Here is a 26,912-nt window from a genome sequence, read left to right on the forward strand (position 1 = left end):
AGCCCTGTTTATACGGCTTTTGCAGTAAGAAGCCACTTCCTTTTAATTATCATTAAGCCTCTTGGTAATGAAAAAAAGTAAGTCGAATAACTTGTGATGCCTGTGTCTATTTCTACCTGCCTATTAACTGGTTTCCATTTTTACATTAAAATACCGGCAAAGTATTTTTGTCTTTTTTACCATGTCTAGTATAAATAGATAATGCCAAAGTTACTGACTGCTCAATTATTATTGAATAGAAATTTTTTTTAAAAAACTGTCCATTATAGTATATTTAACTTTTGTTTATTAAAAATAATGGACAGGGCTTCCCTGGTGGTGCAGTGGTTGAGAGTCCACCTGCCGATGCAGGGGACGCGGGTTCATGCCCCGGTCTGGGAAGATCCCACATGCCACGGAGTGGCTGGGCCCGTGAGCCATGGCCGCTGAGCCTGCACGTCCAGAGCCTGTGCTCCACAATGGGAGAGGCCACAACAGTGAGAGGCCCACATACCACACACACACACACACACACACACACACACAAAAATAATAATAATAATAATGGACAGTATTGGGGTGAGGAAGTAAAGAAACCCACACCAATGGCTGAAAATTATTTCAAGGGGAATAGGCAGTATTTTGGAAAATTAATTATTATCCCTAGTTTTAGGTGAATTAATAAATAAAGCCTGTGAAAATAAACTGATACTCAGTATAACGGCCTTCCAGGAATTATACTCTTATGGTAACCTTTCATAGACTTCATTTTAAGTCAATTTGATGGCTCTTACAGTTTTATATACTATTCCTATAATTTGCAGTTGATACTAACATTGTGTTTCAATTGTTCGTTCAACTGTTTCACCTCCCATGTTACTTTAAACTGTTTTGCAATTTCATCGCTGGTCTAAATATTCTTCTAAATAATGATATTTCTTATTAAGTAGAGCAGAGATATCAAATTCTCATCTGATTTTTTTTTTCAACAGAAGCAACCACTATGTCATACCTTACTGAACAGTTCCTTTTTTATTGTGCTCTTGTATAGGCCTTAGAAACCAATATAAAGGCACTGTTTTATTTAGATAAATTTTTTTTTTAGTGTATTCACATGATCATAATATAATTGTCTTACTTTTAGTTTGTTGTATGCATTTCTAAATTATTTGAATTAGGGGTCAGCAGCCTTGTCAGACTATTTATTGTTAAATATATTTGAATCCAGTTGTAGGCTAATGATTCTCAACGAGAATTTGGTAATGTCTAGAGACATGTCAGTTGTCACAACTGGGTAGTTGCTACTGGAATCTAATGGGGTGCATTATGGGATGCTGCTACACATCCTACACTTCACAGGACAACTTCCCATAATAAGAAATTATCCAGCCACAGATGTCAGTAGTGCTGAGTTAAGAAACCCTGCCGTAGGCTATCCTCCCTACCTTCCACCTAGCTCTGGAATAATGAACGATGGTAGGTGGTGGTAAGCATGCCACTCCTACCTTTTTATCGCCAAGTCTTATAATTAATGCAGTTGGGAGTTCACTGTCTTACACCCAGTAGGGTGTAATGAGTTACTGAAATTGTCAGAGGTCTTTCAGGAGAAAATACATATAGTAAATAAAATCAGGTAGCAATGCCTATTGAAAATTGACGTGTACTCTTGATACAGTAGTGCCTCTAAAGTGAAATCTCTATGCCTTTTGGAGACACATGGTAACCAGATGACTTTGTACCTCAATTTGCTTTAAATGTAGTTTATTTCATATCTAAATGATAGTGATGGAGTTAAACAATATATGACATGTCTGGTAAGTGAGTAATTATATAATTAGTTACTGTTGTAGTATAATGTTTTGGTTTCATATATTATAATGGGATAGGGTTTTGTGAGCCTCTTCTCTTGAGTCTGCTTTTTAAAATTTGTGTTTTCAGGAAAAAATTGGAATTTGTAATTTATGAAACGATTGAACATTTGTATAAATTTGTAAGATCCTACTCTCTGTAATTGTTTTCCCTGAACCTGGCAATGGGTTTTCTTTTTTTCCTTTTATTCAAAAATATAAAATATAAATCTGAGCAAAAGCAACTTATTCTTACTTTGATAACTATAAAAATTATTCTGTAGGGCTTCCCTGGTGGCGCAGTGGTTGAGAGTCCGCCTGCTGATGCAGGGGACACGGGTTCGTGCCCCGGTCCGGGAAGATCCCACATGCCGCGGAGCGGCTAGGCCCGTGAGCCACAGCCGCTGAGCCTGCGCGTCTGGAGCCTGTGCTCCGCAAGAGGAGAGGCCACAACAGTGAGAGGCCCACGTACCGCTAAAAAAAAAAAAAAAAATTATTCTGTAGAAGTATTTGTATAGATTTTTTCCTTTAAGAAAGTTCCCTAAGTAAGACATATAATCTAGCATCATACACAGGCTCTAGGTAGTACAAAGCATTGCTTTACTTGATTGTACTAGAAAATTTTTTAGAAAGCAAAGTATTATGGAACATCAATATTAGTATACTTATTGTTCATATGAAAATGACATATACTGAAAGTAGTAGAAGAATGTAGATGTATACACAGGTGTTAAGAGTTACATAACTTTTTTTTTAATATATTTACAGCTTCCAAAGGCCTTTATTAGTCCTTGTTGACAGAAACATAGATTTGGCAACTCCTTTACACCATACTTGGACATATCAAGCCTTGGTGCATGATGTACTGGTAAGAGGCTAAATATACCACTTTTTGTTAAAATGTAGTAACATTCAATGGTCTTAATTTAAAATTAACATCATGGCTACAGAAATACAGATGAGAAGGATGGAGCTGAGAAATAGAAACAAAAAAGGTGATGGAATTTGGTATCACTAGATTGTGGATGCTGGAGAATAGTGAAGCCTTGAGGTTTAAAGTTCCAAATTTATGGTCTTTAAATTACAGGATAAATCAGTAGTATTGTTGGAATGATGGGGAACAAAAGAATGGAGGAAAATGAGTGGCTGGTTTTTTTTTTAATTTTTAATACTGAGTAAGTAAATAAATTTGTTCTCCTTGGGGAGAAAAGATGTAATTTCTCCTTTTTTTCCTGGGAATCTGTTAAGCCTCATTTTATGGTAAAAATAAATAGTATTTTTTATATTACATCATATGTTTTTTGAAGTAATTCCACATAGGTAATTTCATGCTTAAAACTAAAATCTGTTTTATCTATGCATATATTGATCTACTAAACATTGTAAATAGCATGTGATATACACAGATAAATAAAAACAGCCCCAATCTTCAAAGGCAATGGAAAGAAAAGATGTATACAAATAATTTCTATAAGACACTATGTAAAAGGGCCAGAATAGTCCCCATTTGTAAGATAGAAAAATTGAGACACAGAAGTTAAAGGATATGAACCTAAATTACTGGCTTTGCCAAGACCAGCACTCTAATTTACTAAATCTTAGCCCAAGCCTCTAGGGATTATAGTATATAATAGCATCATTATTGCAAAGATTGCCTGAAATGTCATACAGAAAGGAAATGAAAGACATGCAATAGATGGTTTTGATTTAATGGTTTATTTCTTTAAAACACAGACTCTAACTGTAAAGTATCTTTTAATAAATCAGATTTTAGGATTACTGATGGAAATTGGCAGTTCTGCACACTTCTCTATCTGAGAGTCCTCTGTGATTCTGGACTCGAAGATAAGTGTCAATGATAGTAGTCAACTCTGATTCAGTAGAGAGAGTGAGAAGAATCAAAGGGACACTGGAGAGTGAGAAGAATCAAAGGGACAATGGATCCAACCCTGAGTAACAGAACATGGAAAGTAGTTTTCATAGGTCAATAGAGGCTGAAGAACCACTATTGGAGTGCCTACTCTTTGACAGAACATTCTAGACCCTGGTTTTAGCAATAAATAAAGTCAATGAAAATATTCCTTTCTTCCTGTATCTTACATTCTAGTAGGAGAGACAGGCAATAAATAAAATAAAATATGTAATATTTCGTAAAGTGAAAAATACTCTGGAGAAAAGTAAAGTAAGTAATGGTGAACAGGATTGCAGTTTTAAAATAGGGAAGACCTCACTGAAAAAGAGACATTTGAGAAAGATCTAATGGAGAGAAGGTAGTGAATTATGTAGCTATTTGGGAGAATAGCATTCCAGGCAGAAGGATGCCTGATATGTTTAAAAGATGGCAAGGCAGCCAAAGTGGCCAGAGCAAGTAAGGCAGGGAAAAGTAGCAGGAGATGAAGTTAAATAGAACACGGGATGCAACGTAGCATAGGACATTAAAGGCCACTGTAAGGATATTGATTTTTAATTTGAGGGAAGCAGAGAGCCTCACATAGTTTTGAGTAAAGGAATGACATCTGATACACATTTTAAGAGTATCATCCTAGCTACTGTATTGAAAAAGACTCTTTGGGGGCATAGGAAGAGTCAAGGAGACCAGTTAGGAGTTGCAGTTATCTTAGCAAGAGATGATGGTGTTTTACACCAGGATGGAAATGGTGAGGGTTGTGATAATCTATTGAATGTAGGGTATAGGATTGACTGATGAATTGGATGTGAGATGTAAGAGAGAGAAGCCAAAGAAGACTCCAAAGTTTTGGCCTTTGCAAATGGACGGATGTTCTTTATTGAGATGGGAAAGACGTGGGAGAAGCAGTTTTCGGGGGAAAACCAGAGGTTGAGTTTTGGACGTGTTAAATGTGAGATGCCCATTAATATATTCAAGTATAGATATCATTAGATAGTTAGATATATGAGCCTGGAGTTAAGGAGAAACATCTAGTCTAGAGAAATAAATTTAGAAGTAGTTCATATATAGATGGTATTTAAAGCCAAGAGGTAAGATGAGATCACCAAGGGAGTGAGTATAGATAGAAGAGAGAAGAGGTCTGAGAACTGATCTCTGAGGAATTTCACCATTTAGATATTGAGGTAGTGAGTAGGAATGAACAATATAATATAGGAAGTAGCAGCCAGTGAGGTATGAGAACTAGATCTGTGTTGTTTTGGAAGCCAGTGAATTAAATGTTTCAAACAGGAGGCAGTAATTAACTTGTACAAATGCTGAGGACTAAGAAGTCACCACTGCATGTGGCAGTGTCACGGTTATTAGTGAATTTCGTAAGAGTGGATTCTGATCACTCCGATACCAAAACCAGACAAAGATGTCACAAAGAAAGAAAACTACAGGCCAATATCACTGATGAACATAGAAGCAAAAATCCTCAACAAAATACTAGCAAACAGAATCCAACTGCACATTAAAAGGATCATACACCATGGTCAAGTGGGGTTTATCCCAGGAATGCAAGGATTCTTCGATATACGCAAATCAATCAACGGGATACACCATATTAACAAATTGAAAGAGAAAAATCATATTATCATCTCAATAGATGCAGAGAATGCTTTCGACAAAATTCAACACCTATTTATGATAAAAACCCTCCAGAAAGTAGGCATAGAGGGAACTTTCCTCAACATAATAAAGGCCATATATGACAAACCCACAGCCAACATCGTCCTCAATGGTGAAAAACTGAAACCAATTCCACTAACATGAGGAACAAGCCAAGGCTGCCCACTCTCACCACTATTATTCAACATAGTTTTGGAAGTTTTAGCCGTAGCAATCAGAGAAGAAAAAGAAATAAAAGCATTCCAAATTGGAAAAGAAGAAGTAAAGCTGTCACTATTTGCAGATGACATGATACTATACATAGAGAATCCTAAAGATGCTACCAGAAAACTGCTAGAGCTAATCAATGAATTTGGTAAAGTAGCAGGATACAAAATTAATGCACAGAAATCTCTTGCATTCCTACACACTAATGATGAAAAATCTGAAAGTGAAATTAAGAAAACACTCCCATTTACCATTGCAACAAAAAGAATAAAATATCTAGGAATAAACCCCCCTAAGGTGACAAAAGACCTGTATGCAGAAAACTATGAAACCCTGATGAAAGAAATTAAAGATGATACAAATAGATAGAGAGATATACCACGTTCTTGGGTTGGAAGAATCAACATTGTGAAAATGACTCTACTCCCCAAAGCAATCTACAGATTCAATGCAATCCCTGTCAAACTACCACTGGCAATTTTCACAGAACTAGAACAAAAAATTTCACAATTTGTATGGAAACACAAAAGACCCCAAATAGCCAAAGCAATCTTGAGAACGAAAAATGGAGCTGGAGGAATCAGGCTCCCTGACTTCAGATTATACTACAAAGCTACAGTAATCAAGAGAGTATGGTACTGGCACAAAAACAGAAATATAGATCAATGGAACAGGATAGAAAGCACAGAGATAAACCCACGCACATATGGTCACCTTATCTTTGATAAAGGAGGCAAGAATATACAGTGGAGAAAAGACAGCCTCTTCAATAAGTGGTGCTGGGAAAACTGGACAGCTACATGTAAAAGTACGAGATTAGAACCCTCCCTAACACCATACACAAAAATAAGCTCAAAATGGATTAAAGACCTAAATGTAAGGCCAGAAAGTATCAAACTCTTAGAGGAAAACATAGGCAGAACACTCTATGACATAAATCACAGCAAGATCCTTTCTGACCCACCTCCTAGAGAAATGGAAATAAAAACAAAAATAAACGAATGGGACCTAATGAAACTTTAAAGCTTTTGCACAGTAAAGGAAACCATAAACAAGCCGAAAAGAGAGCCCTCAGAATGGGAGAAAATATTTGCAAATGAAGCAACTGACAAAGGATTAATTTCCAAAACATACAAGCAAGTCATGCAGCTCAATATCAAAAAAACAAACAACCCAATCCAAAAATGGGTAGAAGACCTAAATAGACATTTCTCCAAAGAAGATATACGGATTGCCAGCAAACACATGAAAGAATGCTCAAAATCATTAATCATTAGAGAAATGCAAATCAAAACTACAATGAGATATTATCTCACACCGGTCAGAATGGCCATCATGAAAAAATCTACAAACAATAAATGCTGGAGAGGGTGTGGAGAAAAGGGAACCCTCTTGCACTGTTTGTGGGAATGTAAATTGATACAGCCACTATGGAGAACAGTTGGAGGTTCCTTAAAAAACTAAATATGGAACTACCATAGGACCCAGCAATCCCACTATTGGGCATATACCCTGAGAAAACCATAATTCAGAAAGAGTCTTGTACCAAAATGTTCATTGCAGCTCTATTACAATAGCCAGGACATGGAAGCAGCCTAAGTGTCCATCAGCAGATGAATGGATAAAGAAGATGTGGCATATATATATAATGGAATATTACTCAGCCATAAAAAGGAACGAAACTGAGTTATTTGTAGTGAGGTGGATGGACCTAGAGACTGTCATACAGTGTAAGTCAGAAAGACAAAAACAAATACCATGTGCTAACACATATATATATGGAATCTAAAAAAAAAAAAAAAAAAGGGTCAGAAGAACCTAGGGGCAAGATGGGAATAAAGATGCAGACCTACTAGAGAATAGACTAGAGGATATGGGGAGGACGAAGGGTAAGCTGTGACAAAGTGAGAGAGTGGCGTGGCCATATATTCACTTCCAAACGTAAAATAGATAGCTAGTGGGAAGCAGCCGCATAGCACAGGGAGATCAGCTCAGTGCTTTGTGACCACCTAGAGGGGTGGGATAGGGAGGGTGGGAGGGAGATGTAAGAGGGAAGAGATTTGGAGACATGTATAACTGATTTCACTTTGTTATAAAGCAGAAACTGACACACCATTGTAAAGCAATTATACTCTAATAAAGATGTTAATAAATAAAATATAAATAAAAGAGTCATGTACCAAAATGTTTGTTGCAGCTCTATTTGCCATAGCTAGGACATGGAAGCAACCTAAGTGTCCATCAACATATGAATGGGTAAAGAAGATGTGGCACATATATACAATGGAATATTACTCAGTAGAAAAAGGAACAAAACTGAGTTATTTGTTGTGAGGTGGATGGACCTAGAGACTGTCATACAGAGTGAAGTAAGTCAGAAAGAGAAAAACAAATACCGTAGGCTAACACATATATATGGAATCTAAAAAAAAAAAAAAGAAAAAATGGTCAGAAGAACCGAGGGGCAGTATGGGAATAAAGACGCAGACCTACTAGAGAATGGACTTGAGGATATGGGGAGGGGGAAGGGTAAGCTGGGACAAAGTGAGACAGTGGCATGGACACATATACACTACCAAACGTAAAATAGATAGCTAGTGGGAAGCAGCCGCATAGCACAGGGAGATCAGCTCCGTGCTTTGTGACCACCTGGAGGGGTGGGATAGGGAGAGTGGGAGAGAGGGAGATGCAACAGGGAAGAGATATGGGGGCATATGTATATGTATAATTGATTCACTTTGTTATAAAGCAGAAACTGACACACCATTGTAAAGCAATTGTACTCTAATAAAGATGTTAAAAAAAGTGGCTTCTGTAGTATAGGGGTTAAACACTGAAGTAGGTATAAGATAGATTGGAAGAAGTGGCATAGGTGAGAGAATATAGACAAACCTTGAAAGAGTTTTGCTGTATAGGAGAGCTGAGATAAGGGGTGACTGCTGGAAGGGGATGTGAAATCAAAAAAAGATTTTTAAATGAGAGAAAGTACAGCATGTTTGTGTATTCCCTATTGGGGAATGATCAAAAGAGAAGAGTTGGTTGTGGAGATAAGAGTGTCCTGCAGGTCTGTATGAGGCATTAGTGACCAGGATGACTACAGACCAGGATTTCTCAACCTTGGCATTATTGACATTTTGGGCCTGATAATTCTTTGCTGTAGGGGGCTGTCCTGTGTATTGTAGGATGTTTAGCAGCATCCCTGACCTCTACTCTCTAGATACCAGTAGCAACCCTTAGTTCTGGACAACCAAAATGTCTTCATTGTCAAATATTCCCATGGGGTAGAGAGGGGTAAAATTGTCTCTGATTAAGAATTACGGTTATAGGCTGATGATGGGAGTTTCAAAGCTGGAGTTGTTTTAGGGAAGAGGACAAGTGAAGAGTCTGGGAGTAACAAGGAAGACACCTAGCCCAATCCTGGGTCCAGTGGTTTGAGATGTGTGTAAAAAAAAAAAAAAAAAAGAGGTTGTGGTCTGAGAAGGCTACAGGAGATAGCCAGTTGGTGTTCAACTAGAGCAAGAAAGTGTTCAGTGGAAGTTGAGAGTAGATGTTCAGAATAGGAGATTTTGCTGAGTACGAGTTCCAGAGGGTAGGCAGAATGGTTTCAGGAATCCAGTAAGAAAGAGAGATGGAATCTGAAAAGGGGTGGCATGATGAGTTAGTTTTGATAGTCTCAAATTAGATTTGGTTGGTGGGTCCCTGCCTGTTGGGTGGGAGCAGGGGTCTTAGTAAGAGCATACAGATCAGGGGTCACCTCTTCACTCCTGCCAGTGGTGTGTGGAGGCCATATAGCACATCGAGATACCGGGATCCTTTCTAATTCCTAAACTTGAAGAGTTCCTAGAGGAAATTAAAGTACATGATGCTTTGAGTGCAGGCGATAAGATGTGTGTACAGGTAATTGCAATGTAAAGGAATATGCTGAGTCCCCATTGTCAGAAGAGAAATTGGGAAACACAGGTTATGGCAGACATTCCCCAAAACTAGACAAGGCTAATACTGATTTTGAGGGTTTTACTATTGCACAGTGAAATGAGAATAATAAGGAATATGAAATGAGTTTTTACAACTGACCTTGTATCCTTATGAGATATACTAATTTTTATTTTCTACTATTTGAATTTAAAATATTATTTTAAAAATACAAGACAGTAAAAGTATATGGTAGGGGTTTGGGGGGCTTTGTTCTAATCTTCTTCACTTCCCAGAATAAAAAGTTGGAAACCATGTGTTTCCAAGGAATTCAATTCAACAAATATTTATTAAGTGCCTCCGCTGTACCAGGCACTGCTGGTCACTGGGATACAAGGTAAACAAAGGAGACATGATCCCTGCTTGCATGGAGGTTACAATAGTGGATTCCTGTGGACATTTGGGTTATTGTTTTTTTTATTTTTTGTTATAAATAATAGAGCAATGCACATCTCTAGTTAACTTTCTTAGGCGAGGTTCTCAGATTCCATATTACCCTTTAAGCCGTCTTTTCTCAGTAACATTATTTTTAAAATATTTAGGTCTTGTGAAAATAGTCTCTGAGAAAATTGGTTATAACAACCTATACAGCTTATATTGAGTTAATCCTGTTCATTAATTTTAATATACTTTCTAGATGTGAAAAAACTACAACTGAGATATCATAACCAACTGTAAGCAAGCCATTTTTTGTTGATTGTTAAAACTGCAGCTTTTGAGGTTTCTTCCAAGCTTTCAAAATTCTTAATAGTTATACCCTCCACCTCCACAAGATGGAGTAAAAGTTGTAGATGGGAGTTTCAAGTTTAACTTGAAATTGGAGCTTGCTTTTTATATTAAATATCTTTGCCTGAAAATCCAGAACATTGATAATATTTATATATCAGGCCCTGGAAACTGCTGTGAAAATTCACACAGCCTCTCTGTGTGTCAGAAAGGTGATTGTTGTCCTTTAACATGGCAGATACACTCTTCTGATGAAAAACTTTGCAGTGTCCCTTTCCTTTTCTCAGGATATAAGAAGCAAAATTAGTAATTAGAAAGTCGTGATTCCTTTTTGTCGTGTCTTGGTTGCAGGGGCTGTGGATTTGATTGTTCAACTGCAATGAGTAGTTTTAGGCAAAGGGTGGACATTATTTCATTGCCGTGTCTTGTCCTTTAGTTGGCCTTTGTTTTTTTGAATCTTAGGTGCCCTTGTTTGTGCCTTTGGCCCTCTGCTACTGACTCTCATTATTTAAAATATTAAATCAGAATCTGTACTAATTACATAAGGACTTTAGTAAAGTTTATTTTGTTCTTGCCACTCAAGAAGAGAAAAGGAAGTCATTTCCAAGTTAATATATACTTTTAAAAGGTTATTAGAAAAACATTTTAGAAGAACTCGTTTTCTTAAAGATATATGACATTTCTGCATTTGGTTGATTGTATCTTTGTGGGGTACAATTTGACATTATTTCTCTTTTTCCAGTATTTCCTGTAAACTGATTGATCTAGAGACTTAATTAGATTTGGCGCAATTCCTTGCCAAAATAAACGTTACTTTTACTTTGTTTGGCTTTTTTTCTCATGTGAATATAAATCTTAGCTCTGCATAAATAGGTGTTAACCTATATTACCCAAATGTAACTTTGTTAATATTAGCTCTGTCTGCCTCCCCTGGTCTGCTTTAACTCATGGAAGGAAAACAAGACTGCTGAAGACTTACCCATGTTTTCCCAGTGGGATTTACTTATATCTGGTGATTTGGCACACCATTGTCCAGTTTTCTAAGTCAGGAAAGTGTGAATATCAGTGGAAATAGATTAGACTTTACCATGTGAAAACTAATTCTGTTGTCTTCTATACCCATGTCTTCAGTTCCTTTAACATGATTGAGTACAGCACAGAATGTTCTGATTTCCCAATTTTCAAGACTGAAATTATTTTTCCTTATTTGCCTGGCTATTAGTGCAAACAAGGGGAACGTTTCTTGCCGCTATTATGTTATTTCTGAAAACTCTTAACATCTTTGATTCCTTTATCATTTTGTGTTTTAAGTATTCCATCAATACTTAGGTATTAACATGCTGTCCTATTTTTAGAGCAGTAATTTTGCTAACAAGTTACTTGTGTTTTGAATGAGCTGTGTGTCATCACCACGGAAATAGTACTTCACTAGAAATTCTAGTTAATAAAGCTTAACTATTTAAAAATGTTTCTTTTCTTCAGTATCTTTGTTTTGTTAGATAACTTTTAAAAACAAAGGTTCTTCTCAGATGTAGCTGTTAACACCTGTTTATTGTACTTTCTTCCTATATGGATGATTTGCTGTGCCAAGGTGAGGTTAAGGTATGGGATGGGAAAAGGGATTAAATAGGGTTATATTATGTTATGTTTATCCTATGATAATATAAGGAGCCCATAGGAAAGACATAATACTGACAGGTTGAAATACAATATAGTGCGCTCTTCTTTGTCAAGAGGCTTGTTACTCTACTGGCAGTTAGACATCTATATATTTTGCACTCTTTTTTTTTATGTCATGGGGGAAAATGACAAGGAAGTAAGCTATTGTAAAGGATTTATTTGAGAAAGTTACAGGGTATGGTCTAAGGATCCAATCTCAGTATTAATGATCTTTTCCTGTCAAGAGGAAATTAAATTATATTCGGTACATTTAATTTGCTAAGACCTAGAAGTTTAATCATTAAGAACTTATATCTTTGAACGAAGATGATTGTATCACAGTCATGCTAGATAATTTCTCCATATAATTTCTTTTGCTCATCATTCATTTGCTTATTGATATCCATATTTTATCTCTAGCTCACTATTCTTCAGAGTAGAGTTGAACCATAAAATACTGCTATTACATAAAGGAACCCACAAGTCTAATGCAAGAAGGAGGGAGAAAGAATAGAAAAGATAGCTCACTTTTGTTTTTTTGTATGTTTGTTTTTTGGGAAAGGGCAAAAAAAATCAAGCCTCACGTGAGTAAAATTATGTCTACGCAGAAAAGCTTAGCAGCTATTAGTATGACTGGCTCTTAGCATTTATTTGAAAGGGAGTGCTGTTATTATTGTAGCTTCTGTTGTAATTTTTTTTTTAATGCAATCCATCAAGTAACAGGTCAGACTGTTAAGACTCTCTAAGAGTTTAAAAATTACATTTAAGGTTATGTTTGTTACTGGAAACAATTAAGCATCAAGAGACGTGGTCAAATAAATGTAGCCAAATATTTGTCTATTATGTAGACATGATAAAAATGAGGTAGATATGCATATTCAAATACAGGAAGAGCTCAAAATATTGATACATTATTAAATGAGAAGATTAAAGTACAAAGTATGTATAATGTAATCCCATTCTTTAAAATTTAAAGGATATGTTTGCTGACATATACAAAAATATTTTTCTAGAAGGATACACAAGAACCTAAACATGGTTTTATGGGCTTTCTGAAATTGTAATCATATGTATCTACTACTAAATTAAAATACATAAACAATTAAAGGTACCTTTATGTAACGAAACATTGGAAGGAGGTCTTTTAGTTTCAGATCTGTATTTTGTCCTTGGAAATAGTAGAAAAGGCAGTAAGAATCTGTGTTATATTTCTAATTGTAGGCAATGTTCTTAAATTCAGAAAACTGTTATTTAAAACAGAATTACTTTTTCCTAGGATTTCCACTTGAACAGAGTTAATTTGGAAGAGTCTTCAGGAGTGGAGAATTCCCCAGCTGGTGCTAGACCAAAGAGAAAAAACAAGAAGTCTTATGATTTAACTCCAGTTGATAAATTTTGGCAGAAACATAAAGGAAGGTAAATAAGAAAAACAATAAGTAAAAGATTCACCCCCTAAAAAGATATGCAGATGTCATATGACTTAATGGGTTTATAAAAAAAAAACCAAAACAGGTCACAGTGGTTCATCTACACCATGAATAAGACCTGTAATTAAATAGTCTATGGAGCTCTGTCTTTATTGTTTAATTTCCTAGTTCTTATGTTGCTTTTGTTAGTTGTTTTGTGGGAGCCACTTCCCTTTTCAATAAGTTCACACCATATGATTTTATAGATTTTACAGATAGTCTTTCTCAATTTCATTTCTATCCCCATTGACCCTCTGCAGCACCATTTCTACCTTTCATTAAAATTGGTTTTTGTGATAGGGAAACATGAAAGTGTGATTTTCCTTTTTTGTTCCATGTTTGCCTTCATACAAACCCAATTTTAGATATCTGTGGAGAAAATACCTAAGCCTGAAAACAAGATTTATTCAAAGTACATTAGAAATAATAGGTAAAAAAATTTTAACAATTTGCCATGTGATTTATTATAGGTAGATATGCAGATCCATGTGTTGCTATGACCCCTTAAAGTTGAGGTACTTCATGAGCTTAGTAACTGCTATAAAAGTTATCTAGTGGTCATTATGGCTAGAGGAATCATTCTAAAAAACAAACAAAAAAATCATTCCTCTGAGAGAAAAAGAATGTTGCTCATCAACAATTATGGAAATACAATGTTATTTATTGTAATCTGGACTATTTCAACAGTTACTGTATCTATCTGTCTGTATATATATATGTATATCTCCCTGATATGGCTGTTCTTTTTGGTCTCATTTATGTTTAAAGAGAAGTAGGATATAGACTTGGTTCAATACAATTGGTTTTTTTGTATGCTTTATCTTTTTTTATTTATAACCTTTTTTTTTAAACACTGGAAAATCACATTGCTATAACAAAGAATTGTAGTTTCTCTGCAATGAAAAGTCACTATCTTTCTCTCTCTGACTAATGCAATTTTGGGTATTTTAAATTATTTTCTTCTCTTTGGAATCCTATATATAGTCTACATTTCCTTTTAGAATGGTAAAGTATAAGAATTTACATTATTTATAGAGGATGCAGGATATTTTAAAGTTAATTTTAAATTTCACATTCCCTAATAGAAAAACAAAAGCTTAAGAAAACAATTTCTTTATTCATATATGGAAATTTTGAATATTTTCTTTAGACCATATGTTTAGGAACAACTTAAGAGGTCAGTTGAATAGTAAGAACTTTAACTTTTTGTTTGTTAGGTAGGAATAGCCCTCACTCTGAATGTCATGCTACAATATCAATGTGGGCACAGATGCTGGGAGACAGCATAGAGTTAAACAAGCTACTTAAATCTCTCTGAGCTTCATTTTCCTCATCAGTGAAATGTGGGATGATACTTCTACCTATTGTCCTATTTCAGGTTGTTGTGAAGATTGACATAATGTAAAGTAACTTGCCCCAAATCATCCAGCTTTCATTGGTAAAACCAGGTATAAAAACCAGTTCTGGCAGATTCTAAAGTCCCTGGTCTTAGCTGGCAGTAGTGTATATGTACCCCACCAAGACTGTGGTCAGAATTAAATGAGACAATAGAGACAGATTCTTAGCATAGTGTTTGTCATACAGTCAGCACTCAATAAATACAAGCAGTTATTATCGTCTGTTAGCCCTGAGACCTAAAGACACTAGAGATTTTAAGGATCATTTAGTTCAACCAGCACATTTTACCTGCTCACTGCTGTTTTCTGACAACATAGACTCTGCTGGACCTCCGTTAGGGCCTGCAGTTGTCATGTAAAACTGGACTGTGTTTCTCAAAATCCTTTCAGGAGCTTTTGTCATTTCTGTGCTGATCATTAGTGAAGTGTTATCAAGTGTCAGCGTGGAGGAAGGGGGACGTGACCCTTTCTTTCTTAAAGGAGAAGAAGCTGGCCTCCCCTAAGGCTGTAGATGAAAAATACTCATGTTATAGCACAGGGAGATCAGCTCGGTGCTTTGTGACCACCTAGAGGGGTGGGATAGGGAGGGTGGGAGGGAGATGCAAGAGGGAAGGGATATGGGGATATATATATACATATAGCTGATTCACTTTATTATGCAGCAGAAACTAACACAACATTGTAAAGCAACTATACTCCAGTAAAAATTAATAAAAACAAAACAAACAAACAAACAAAAACTGGGCCCATGTTCTATTTTTACCAATGGTGGTCTAGATATTGAATTTACAAAATTAAAAGATTTTTTTCACAGTTACAGTTTTTTTCACAGCATGTAATATTTTTTAGTACATCTTTGTAGTTACATGGACCCTTTGACACTATATGTTAATTTGCCTGGTAATATTTAATTGATGTTTGATATACTGTGGTTTCTCTTACTTTGTTTTTCAGTCACTTAAATATCTTTTTATTTTTTCTAATAATGTATAGGTGAAGAGAAAATGATACAGTTAATGAAAAGAATAGAAATAAAATTTAAATTTGTTTATATATATAAGTATTATGCATTTTAAAGAAATAGTATTTACAATGTAAATAGATATCACAAGGATATATAGTAGTATTTATCCTAAATGTTTTCTGCCTGTGTTATATATAATATACATTCAAATTTAAATGAATACATTTGAAATAATAATAAATCCTCATTGTATATATTTCAAAATTCACACAAAAATCAATCTTCTAATCTCATACTTATAGTTCCTCTTGTGCAATACTGTTTCAGTCCATTCCCAGAAGTTGCAGAATCAGTTCAGCAAGAACTAGAGTCTTACAGAGCACAGGAAGATGAGGTTAAACGACTTAAAAGCATTATGGTAAGATTCTGTTTACTTTCTTGGAAATATAGGGAAGCAGAAGGACATCTGGAGGGGGAAAGAGGTTAACTTTTTTTCCTTACAAAAATTCAAGGCCATTCATTGCTTTAATAACAAAAAAATATATTCCCAACTTACATAAAAGATCTTTTTTAAAAAGAAATCTAAGTTCTAAGGAGAAGAGTGGACTCTTTAAAAAAAATAATATGAATTTATGATTTGAAAAAATATATAATGTGAGTATATTTTAGAGATATATGTTCCGGTGCTGCTCATTTTACTATATTTTTGATCTAGCTTCAAATTTCAGCTGTACTGTTAATTACTGTGTGACCTGTGGCAAGTCTCTGGGCCTACTTCTCTTTTCTTTTTTTTAATAAATTTATTTATTTTTGGCTGTGCATGGGCTTCCTCTAGTTATGGCGAGCAGGGACTACTCTGTTGCAGCGCACGGGCTTCTCATTGTGGTGGCTTCTCTTGTTATGGAACACGGGCTCTAGGCGCATGGGCTTCAGTAGTCATGGCACGTGGGTTCAGTAGTTGTGGCTCGCGGGCTCTAGAGCGCAGGCTCAGTAGTTGTGGCGCATGGGCTTAGTTGCTCCGCGGCATGTGGGATCTTCCTGGACCAGGGCTTGAACCCGTGTCCCCTGCATAGGCAGGTGGATTCTTAACCACTGTGCCACCAGGGAAGTCTCTGGGCCTATTTCTTTATCTGAAAATGCCAGCTGGTCCTTTTTTTAGTCATCCAACCATTCATTAGATTGGTGGTGACTAGAACTTTTCTATAACTGTCAAAAATGCAGATGCTTGCTCCTTAGAAGGGAAGAATTATTATCCTGGGTGACCAGAATCATACTGTTTATCAGTGATCTTAGGAATATATTGATTTTCATGCTTGGGCTTGGGATTTCTGAGTAGTTACTGGGACCGTTTTTTCCTTCCAGGGACTAGAAGGGGAAGATGAAGGAGCCATAAGTATGCTGTCTGACAATACTGCTAAGTTAACATCAGCCGTTAGGTAAGTAGGCAGTTTATCCTCTTTGAAATCTTTCTGTTGATAAGAATTTATTTTGGAGGTTAAAAAATTGATTAATATTTTTCATGATAGGAAATAATAGTAATAGCATATACCTTTAGACTAAAGAACTAAATTGTGTTTTTAATATGTTCAAGCTGATTTAAGTTCCCTCCTTTTCATATAGCAGATCATTTGTTCCTTTTACTAGTTAGAATTGTATAATGGGGGTAATTTTGCCACCGAGATAGTATCGCTGATAAAGTAAGGTGAGTTATTGTTAATTTTATCATTGCTGCTATTACTTTATTAGCTAAAGTTTAAGCGGTATCTTTTTCATACTTTAAATGCCATCAAGGAGAAAGAGTTTCGTGTTTTAGAAATCTCACATTAATCTGATTTTATTCTAAACCTCCAAATTTTGGAATCAGAAAGTTAAATGGTAGAATAATGATATTTGGGAGGCAGGTTATTTTAAAATAAGAAGCATTTCAACTGTATTAAAGTGGTAAATACTGTATGTGTTCAAGCCTGGAGATTAAGTTCAGTTGATAGTTTAACATGTAATTTTGTCCCTGTTTTACTGTTCCAAGTATCCTCAGAGGAAGCAACCAGGTGTGTGTTTTATTAAAATTTATGTCATTTCCTTAGAGAATTTAATGGTTAATTTTCAATTTTTTGATACTTGTAGTTCTTTGCCAGAACTCCTTGAAAAAAAAAGACTTATTGATCTCCATACAAATGTTGCCACTGCTGTTTTAGAACATATAAAGGTAAATTTAGCTTTTCCTTCCCCACAATATAGCTACTATTTTTGTAGGGTTTTAGACTTTGTAAGATTCTTTCATATTCATTGTCTTGTTGAGCCCTCACTGTAATGTTAAGAGATATAATTATTGAAGGCAGCATTATTACCTTCATTTTTGCAAATGAGGAAACCCATCCAGGAAGATTAGTGATTTGTCCAAGGTTACATGTTCAGTAAAGAGAAGTTAGCATCTGTGATATTTTTATTACGTTTTATTGTATTACTTTGTTAATAGTAGACCTGTATCTAAACATCAGTAATACAGATTTAGACATCCCTTTTACTATATATAGTACTATCTAAAATATCTATTAATAACATCACTTCATTATGTAACTTGGTTCTGATCTTTTTAGTTTTAGATTAGTCTGTTAGCATTATTGCTTCTTACTGTTACCTGCTATACTGTGATTTTGAAACAAATGTATTGGATATTCTGTATGTTGTTATCATAGTTCTTTTTTCTCATTACTTCATTCATGGTAACTCTGTATCAGCTGGACTTAATCCATTCTTCAGTATTCTACTGTCATTTATTCTCTGGACATGGAACTGAATTCCAGTGACAGATTGATGATATACTAGAATGTGGCTATTACTGACCCCTACTTTCCATTTGAGATGATACATTTGAAAAAGCAATGTAAAAAAGCTGAATATGCTTGCTTCCTGTCCAAAGTATTGATAACAACTTGGATTTATGGAAAAGGGGATTAAACATTTTTCTTTCTTAATGATTTAAAAAGCCTTAGAGCATTAGAAAGGAGCTACTATAGATAGATAATGGACATTGTACAGCATAGAATTTAAACCTGCATAATTTCTGTTAAGCTGACAGCCCGATTTTTTTTCCCCCCACATCTTGATAGTGATGCTTGCTATTTTCATGTACCTACAGGAATAGAAACATAATTGAGCAGTCTATAGATGATTTCTGCTGCTGATATTTTCACTTCCATATGTTGCATCTCTGTAAAGTGGGAAAATGCTGATCAAATTTTTTTACCTGAGATCATTGTCTCCTGTGGAGATAATACATATAACCGGTAAAATGCAACAAAGAGCTATATTGAGAATTTACTTCACTAGGAAAGTAAAGGCTTTGCTTACAAGGCTAAATATGAAGACTGTGAATCTAATATAAAAAGTTAAACAAAAATGTATTGCATTAAAACAAAATATAGGTTCTGCTTTACATCTACTGAACTATACTTATGTAATCAAGATCTTATGATCCATTAAACAAATGTTTCTTGATTACATGCTGTTTATGACAGTTGTTAATAGTCCTGTATGTACCTTGAGATTTAAACTGTTCCGTGGATTTTTTTGACATATAGTTTTTTCATTAATTTTTTTCATTATTAAATGTTTATTAATACTTACATTTTACTTTCTGACTTCAGTTCTCACAGTTGTAAAACCAGGAAAGTGCCAAGCTTAGCTTCTACTTCCAGACTGAATTGTGTAACCCAAAGTAACTAATTATCATACCAATGGAAAGTGCACAGTTTCATCTTATTCATAAAACTTTACAAACAGTATCCTGCCCCAAATTTATATGAATATACTCTAGGTCAGAGACTACAGCTTATGGTTTGAGAAAATTCTGGTTAAAGTAATTTACTTACTCAGTTATGTTAAGTGGCTCTGTAGGTGTTGTGCTGGGCCCTAGAGATTCTGTAATAAACAGGACAGACAAGTTCTTTGTTCTCTTGGAGCTAATATAGTAGTGACAACAAACAAAGTAAGCAAATTAGAAAACAGGATAACGTCAGGCATTTAGGTGATATGAAAACACCAAATTAGGGTGATGTGATATGATAGACACTGGCTCAGAGGGCTGTTCTAGAGTAAGTGAAATCACCATCAAAGGAAATCACCTTTGATAAGGTGATGTTTTAATTGAGACCCAAATCACACGAAGGAGCCAGTTAGTGAAAATTTCAGGGCCATGTATTCCAGGCAGAGGGACTAATATGTGCTGCAAAGGCCTTAAGGCAGGAACAAATTGCTTTGGAAGACCTAGAAGAAGTCTAATGTACTTATAGTGAGGAGAGAAAGAGTGATAGACTATGGGGTCAAGAGAAATAGGGATTTAAGTATGAAGAGGTTAATGCCATGATCTGATTTATGTTTTAACAAGAGAATGGTCTGAGCTGTGTGAGGGATGGGTGAGTTCTGGAAGTAAGTGGAGAACTGGAAGATGGCTATTATACATGACTAGGTGAAAAACGGTGTTTTTTAAGGCAAAATTTAAGGCATAAATTAAATGCTTATTTATGATTGTATATGAGTTTTTGAGAATCACTTTGTCCTAATAGATGCCGTCTGTCTGAGATACTTTAATAAGCCACCATGCCTGACCCAAAAATTCTGCTTTAAGACCTGGTTGCTTGGCTCTCTTTATAAAGGAACTTGTTTCTTCCAGGGCTGCTAATTATGTGGCAGAGCATCTTATGCTAAGAAACTAATTTGTCATTCAGGGTGTTAAATACTTGTATATAAAATCTACATATTTTGGAATAATTTTTGTGCTGTAACTCAAGGAAGACACCATATTCCTAGTAGGATCTGATATAAAGAAACTATAAAGGACATTATATATAAGGTCATTCACTTGCAGAGGGAAAATAATGTCATGTATAGAACACAGTATTCCTCATTGGATCATTCTAGGAAACCCAATTAATAGTAGAAGTTTTTTTTAAATCATAGATAAAGGAGCATATTTATTTTAAATATTTACATATAAATTATAGTTGTATTTAATAAGCCACATACTCTGAGTTATTCTGATATAAGAAATTCTATTAGGGCTTCCCTCGTGGCGCAGTGGTTAGGAATCCGCCTGCCAATGCAGGGGACACAGGTTCGAGCCCTGGTCCGGGAAGATCCCACATGCCGTGGAGCAACTAAACTCATGCGCCACAACTACTGACCCTGCTCTCTAGAGCCCGTGAGCCACAGCTACTGAGCCCGCACGCCTAGATCCCATGCTGTGCAACAAGAGAAGCCACCCAGTGAGAAGCCTGCACACCACAACAAAGAGTAGCCCCCGCTCACTGCAACTGGAGAAAAGCCCGCGGGCAGCAACAAAAGACCCAATGCAGCCAAAAATTAAATAAATAAATAATAATAATAAAAAAGAAATTTTATTAGTATAGAAAAATTGGGATGTCTTCTGTGAAGAGTCCTGTTTTAATGTTAACCATCTTTCTTAAGTTATTCTCCCTTGACAAAACTAGCACATAAATGCTATTGTTTCCATTTTTTCTCATTACTTCTAGTTATAAAATTTTTTCTTAACGGTTTTTCATAATTATTAAATTTCCAGTTTTAAAATATTTACTTTTAAGTGGCATGTTTATTTGTGCCATTATTATGTTACACCATCTGCCCCTGGCTATATAATGTTAATAATAATTAAAGAAGTATTTTTCTCCATTATCTCTTTTTTTTATTTTTAATTTTTATTGGAGTATAGTTGCTTAACAATGTTGTGTTAGTTTCTTGCTGTACAGCAAAGTGAATCAGTCATATGTATACATATATCCCCTCTTTTTTGGTTTTCCTTCCCATTTAGGTCACTACAGAGCATTGAGTAAAGTTCCCTGTGCTATACAGTATGTTCTCATTAGTTATCTATTTTATACATAGTATCAATAGTGTATATATGTCAATCCCAATCTCCCAATTCATCCCACCCCCCCATCATCTCTTATCTTTTCATTAGAATTTGTTGACCACCTGAGCTTTATTTACTTCTTTGTAAACATTTATTCACCTGAGTAGTAAATACTTATTATTAGCAAGAATATTATGACTTTTAATGCAGAGATCTCAGAACACTTCTCTTGGTATTTGTCTTTATTGCAATTTTGCATATTCTTTTGGGGTGTTTAGATTATAGCTGCTTCTTACATTTCTTTAGATGGTTTTCTGAAGCAGAATACTAGAAGAGAAGTCCTGGCAGTTATCCAGTAGTTGATGTTTCAGTGGAAAGATAGAAGGAGCACAGCAGTTTGTAACAAGTTTGGCAAATATTATCATGTAAATGTATTGATATTCTAAGGATTTTAGTGGCTTGGGTAGTTAACATTGGTCTAATAGATTAAATTGTTGAATCCTCATTTGTTTAAAGTAAACCTTATCTTTTGCAACCTCTTTAGCAATTTTTTCATTTCTAATACAAATAAGATTTTCCCCCACTTGCTGGTTATTACAGAATGGATTCTGAGATTACTTAAATAATTTGTAGACATATTTTAATTTATTTTAATTATTGTTGTCTCACCTGCATAATCACACTGAATTAATTACTCTCTAGCTTCAGAAACCTAAGAAAAGGAAAAGTTACCTAGCTGTAAGTCACAGTAGATGAGAGAGAAATGGCATTATATGCTCTTTCCCCTAATGCTCTTACATCTGAATGCTCCTTCCTAAGGTAGCCGGCACAGAATTAGCTGTTAATAAGCTGTTGTGGATCAAGGCTTCATTGGTGCTGAATCTTAATTTTTGTTCCTCTTGTGGAGAAAGTTAAGAGGTACTGAATTAGATCTAAACACATCATCTGGTCAAGCAAACATGTACTGCCTTAGGTCTACACTCTGAACAAGGTTTAGCCCTTGCTAGCGATGCTAGCTTTTAACTGGAGCCCCTCCTTCAGGGGACTAATTTTTCTTTGGTTCAACTTCAGTATCTTTCTTAGGGGAAAATAAGCTTTCAAAATAAAGTAGAAACTGAACTGATCTTCACTAGTCAACACATCAAATTAGCTGATGCCCTTTATTCCCTTGGTAAAACAGTGGTTGCTGGCCACATTATTGACATGCTGACATTTGACAGCTAGTATGTTTGTAAGTTGAATTTTTTGCTTACCAAAAAGTTATTTGTATTTGATTCCAATCTGTTTATGTCAATGGTATGAGTAGGAAAAGAGGATTGTTTCTATAAAACTAATTTACATGCCTTAGACTCAATGAAGATGGTGATTTAATTATTGCTTAACTTAGTAGCAGGTAAAAAAAAAAAAAAACAGAAAACCTGTAAGACATTAGAAAATCTTGAAAAACACTAAAATTGCTTTGTAAATGTTTATAAATTTTTTTATTTCACTTCAAAGAAACAAACTAGAAGTTGTAGGTGATCCCTTATAGGTATGCATTATGCAAGAAAGAAAAAAATTTCAGTCAGTGCACCTCGGTACTCAAGGGAAAGGTCTTGGATCTACGTCAAGATTGACAGACAATTATACATTTTAGACCTTAAGTTAAAAGGTAGTGTTTAAAATGTTTATATACAACACAGGTCCTTTTTATTCTTTACATTAACTGACTTTGATTAACTGATCACTACTCTCCTGATCACAGTAGGGAAGAAATTTTACTGTAGTATAAATCAGAACATTTCTCTGGCTGGATTTTGACTGATCTCTTTTAAATGATCTCTTGTCCAGTACACATACCAAGTGAATGTTCATATGACCTTGGTGTCTGTTCTTCAAAGCAGGGAAAAATATATCTTGTAGCAGGAAGTCCCCAATGGACATACTGTCACTATCTTCTACCTCTTTTCATCCCAATTATTATTAGTCACTATAAGAACTTAAAGTTTTCTTTACTCCAAGTATGACCAAAGACAGCTCTTGAATGAATGAAATATCCTTCAGTTTCTTACTCACTATGAATTTCTGGAGGCTACTTCCACATCCTCAAAAAACAAAGTATGAAATTACCTTTTCCTAGCTTTTTGCTCTCACTTTTCTGCCATCTGTTTTCATGAAGATGAAGCATTGTCATTTAGCAGGACTCAGTTTAATAGATTCGTAAACGTTAAATTCATAGAAATAAAGACTTCTCAAAACTCAATAAAGGGGGCTTCCCTGGTGGCACAGTGGTTGAGAGTCCACCTGCCGATGCAGGGGACACGGGTTCATGCCCTGGTCCGGGAAGATCCCACATGCCGCGGAGCGGCTGGGCCCATGAGCCATGGCCGCTGAGCCTGTGTGTCCGGAGCCTGTGCTCCACAACGGGAGAGGCCACAACAGTGAGAGGCCCGCGTACCGCAAAAAAAAAAAACAATAAAAGGAAAATGAACAACCCAATTTTTAAAAGGGTAAAAGATTTGAATAAAGATTTGACTAAAAAAGATACACGGGTGACAAATAAGTTCAGTGTCAACAATCATTAGAAAAATACAACTAAAACCATAGTGAGATACCTCTATACATCTATTAAAATGTCTAAAATTTAAAATATTGATCCTGCCAACATCTGGCAAGGATGCAGAAGAACTAGAACTCTCATGTATTGCTGGTAGGAATGTAAAATGGTACACCCACTTTGGAAAACAGTATCTCTGTTCCTTAAAATGTTAAACACAAACCCATTATATGCTCCAGCCATTCTACTCTTAGGTGTTTACTGAAGATAAATGAAAGCATATACGTTCATTGTACATGAATATTTATAGCAGCTCTTTGTCATAGCCCAAAACTGGAAACAACCCAAATGTCTATCAACAGGTGAATTGAATGAACAAATTATGGTATATCTATACAATGGGATATTCTACAATTAAAAGTAAGGTACTATTAATACATACAGTATGTATTATTGGATGAATCTCATAGTAATTGCACTGAGTGAAAGATAAATCGATGAATCTCAGAGTAATTACACTGAGTGAAAGAAGCCACACACACACACAAAATACATAATCTATAATTGCATTTACATAAAATTCATTAAAATGCAAGCTAATCTATAGTGACAGAAAGCAGGACATAGAGAATTGTGTTGGAGGGCCAAAAGGAAAGAAGTACATTGAGAAAATTTCCTTGGGTGATGAATGATATGTTCAGTGTTTGGATTGTGTTCATGGTTTCATGGGTATATACATATATTAAAACTTAACAGATTCTGTGTATTGTATGTCATTATACCTCAATAAAAGTGAAAAATTCAAACAAGGCTTAGTGGTCATCTATTTCAGGTCTTTTACAGATAAGAAAACAGATTTTAATTAAGTCATTGAGAAAGCCAAAGACTAATTTTGGTAATGTGGATTTTTGGCATTGTGTTTTAAGTGCCATAGAATATTAAGAAACAGAATATGCTACATAATTTGTGAGTGGGTAAACCTGGGAGTTTTTTATAGACTTTTCCCTTATAGGAATATGCGGTAGGTTAAATGCAGAGAGTAGAAGCAGAGTTGAGATGAACAGTCAAATGTTTAAAATAAAAGGAGAGGACAGATGCATTCCTTACTTTTTTAAATAGATTTCTCACATTTTATTTATTTATTTATACCTTGACTTGTTCTACAGAATTTGAGGTCACTTACAATGACAACACATAGACTAGCAGAATAGAGAATAATTCATGAGCACCAGGGATATACAAATCAAAGTAGAAAGTAAAAAATCAAACATAGCCCTTATAATTCCTCAGTCCTGTAGCACCCACTTTCCAAAGTCCTTCACGAACCTCCTGTGGAACTAGGATTTTCAAGATAGAAGGAACCGTGGGACAGAGTTTTTAGTAGATTCCACAAATTAGTGAGGTTTCTTCCTTGGTGAAATAAGGTTAAAAATAAAATTTACTGTATCCCCCTCTTGGAGATTCATAATGCAGTATAATATACACATTTTATTTTGTTTTTTAAAATTTATTTATTTTTGGTTGCATTGGGTCTTCGTTGCTGCACGCGAGCTTTCTCTAGTTGTGGCAAGCGGGGGCTACTCTTCATTGCATAGCATGGGCTTCTTATTGTGGTGGCTTCTCTTGTTGCGCAGCATGGGCTCTAGACGCGCGGACTTCAGTAGTTGTGGCTCACGGGCTCTAGAGCACAGGCTCAGTAGTTATGGCACGTGGGCTTAGTTGCTCCACGGCACGTAGGATCTTCCCAGACCAGGGCTCAAGCCGGTGTCCCCTGCATTGGCAGGTGGATTCTTAACCACTGCGCCACCAGGGAAGCCCAATATATGCATTTTAAAAACTTATTTAGCCAATATTTCTCAAACTCCGTTGACTTTGGAACACCTCTAGGGATTATTTCTTATAACCAACTCTGAGAACTAGCATTCTGCAGAACATGTTTTGTGAAATATTCTTCATTTAATCAGTGAAGGAAATAAGAAAAGAAAAGGTTAAACGTTCCCTAGTTAATGGCAGAGTTGGAACTCAAACCTGGAACTTTTTGTATTTTGTCTTGTTATCTCTTTACCATACCATTTATCATTGTTATTCAGTTTCAGTCTGGTTCAGTTTATCAAGTAAAGTCAAGAAATGTTTCATTTAAAGAAATGCCTTAAAGAATTTTGCATTCTTTTACCTGACTCCTTCTGATACTGCCATTTTTGCTTTCTTTTCTCTATACTTATCGATCACCTACAATGTACAGTTCTGTAGATGGTTCTTATTTTAATCGAGTGAAAATATTTACACCCTGATTGTTATGTGAGTACTAGAGTACCTTTAAAAAACATGTATTTTAAGATACTATGTAAATGAACGTGTTTTTACTACAGTGCCTTATAGAGTGCTTTACACTTCACAAATATTTTATTATCAAACGTAGCATCCTCAGATTATGATTGTTGGCTGAAAAATATGAACATATGATGTATTTTTTTCCTTTTAAAGAGAACAAACTTCTTTTGTGCACTTGTATATCAGATAATTTAACATAATAGATATGTTCTCTCATTCTGCAGAGGAACACGAATCTCAGAGTTACTGAGTACATGACTTGAGACCAACTGCCAGAGCCTGAACTTGAACTTTGGCTTTTGACTTTTAAATCCCGTACTCTGTCTACCGTGCTGTAGTTCCTTAAAACATAATCACCAAAAATGTAATGAGAATGGTTTTG

The 26,912-nt window shown here is 35.4% G+C and overlaps 1 protein-coding gene across 10 annotated transcripts in view; it reads left to right on the forward strand.

Annotated features, from left to right (window-relative positions):
* SCFD1 (sec1 family domain containing 1) overlaps positions 1–26,912 on the forward strand; it is a 134,907-nt gene that overhangs the window by 44,431 nt on the left and 63,564 nt on the right. For all 10 annotated transcript variants that reach the window (XR_003433593.1, XR_003433598.1, XR_003433594.1 and 7 more), the window contains 5 exons: positions 2,595–2,694; positions 13,244–13,383; positions 16,122–16,212; positions 17,157–17,230; positions 17,919–18,000. Coding sequence is in view for 2 of the 10 variants with exons in the window: in XM_027110989.1 (XP_026966790.1) it covers positions 2,595–2,694; positions 13,244–13,383; positions 16,122–16,212; positions 17,157–17,230; positions 17,919–18,000 (487 nt within the window). In the remaining 8 variants the exon portion in view is untranslated. The remainder of the gene's footprint in view (positions 1–2,594; positions 2,695–13,243; positions 13,384–16,121; positions 16,213–17,156; positions 17,231–17,918; positions 18,001–26,912) is intronic.

This window comes from Aethalodelphis obliquidens, unplaced genomic scaffold, assembly GCF_003676395.1.
Source record: "Aethalodelphis obliquidens isolate GAN/ISIS:26980383/991018 unplaced genomic scaffold, ASM367639v1 scaffold10, whole genome shotgun sequence".
NCBI lineage: Eukaryota > Metazoa > Chordata > Mammalia > Artiodactyla > Delphinidae > Aethalodelphis > Aethalodelphis obliquidens.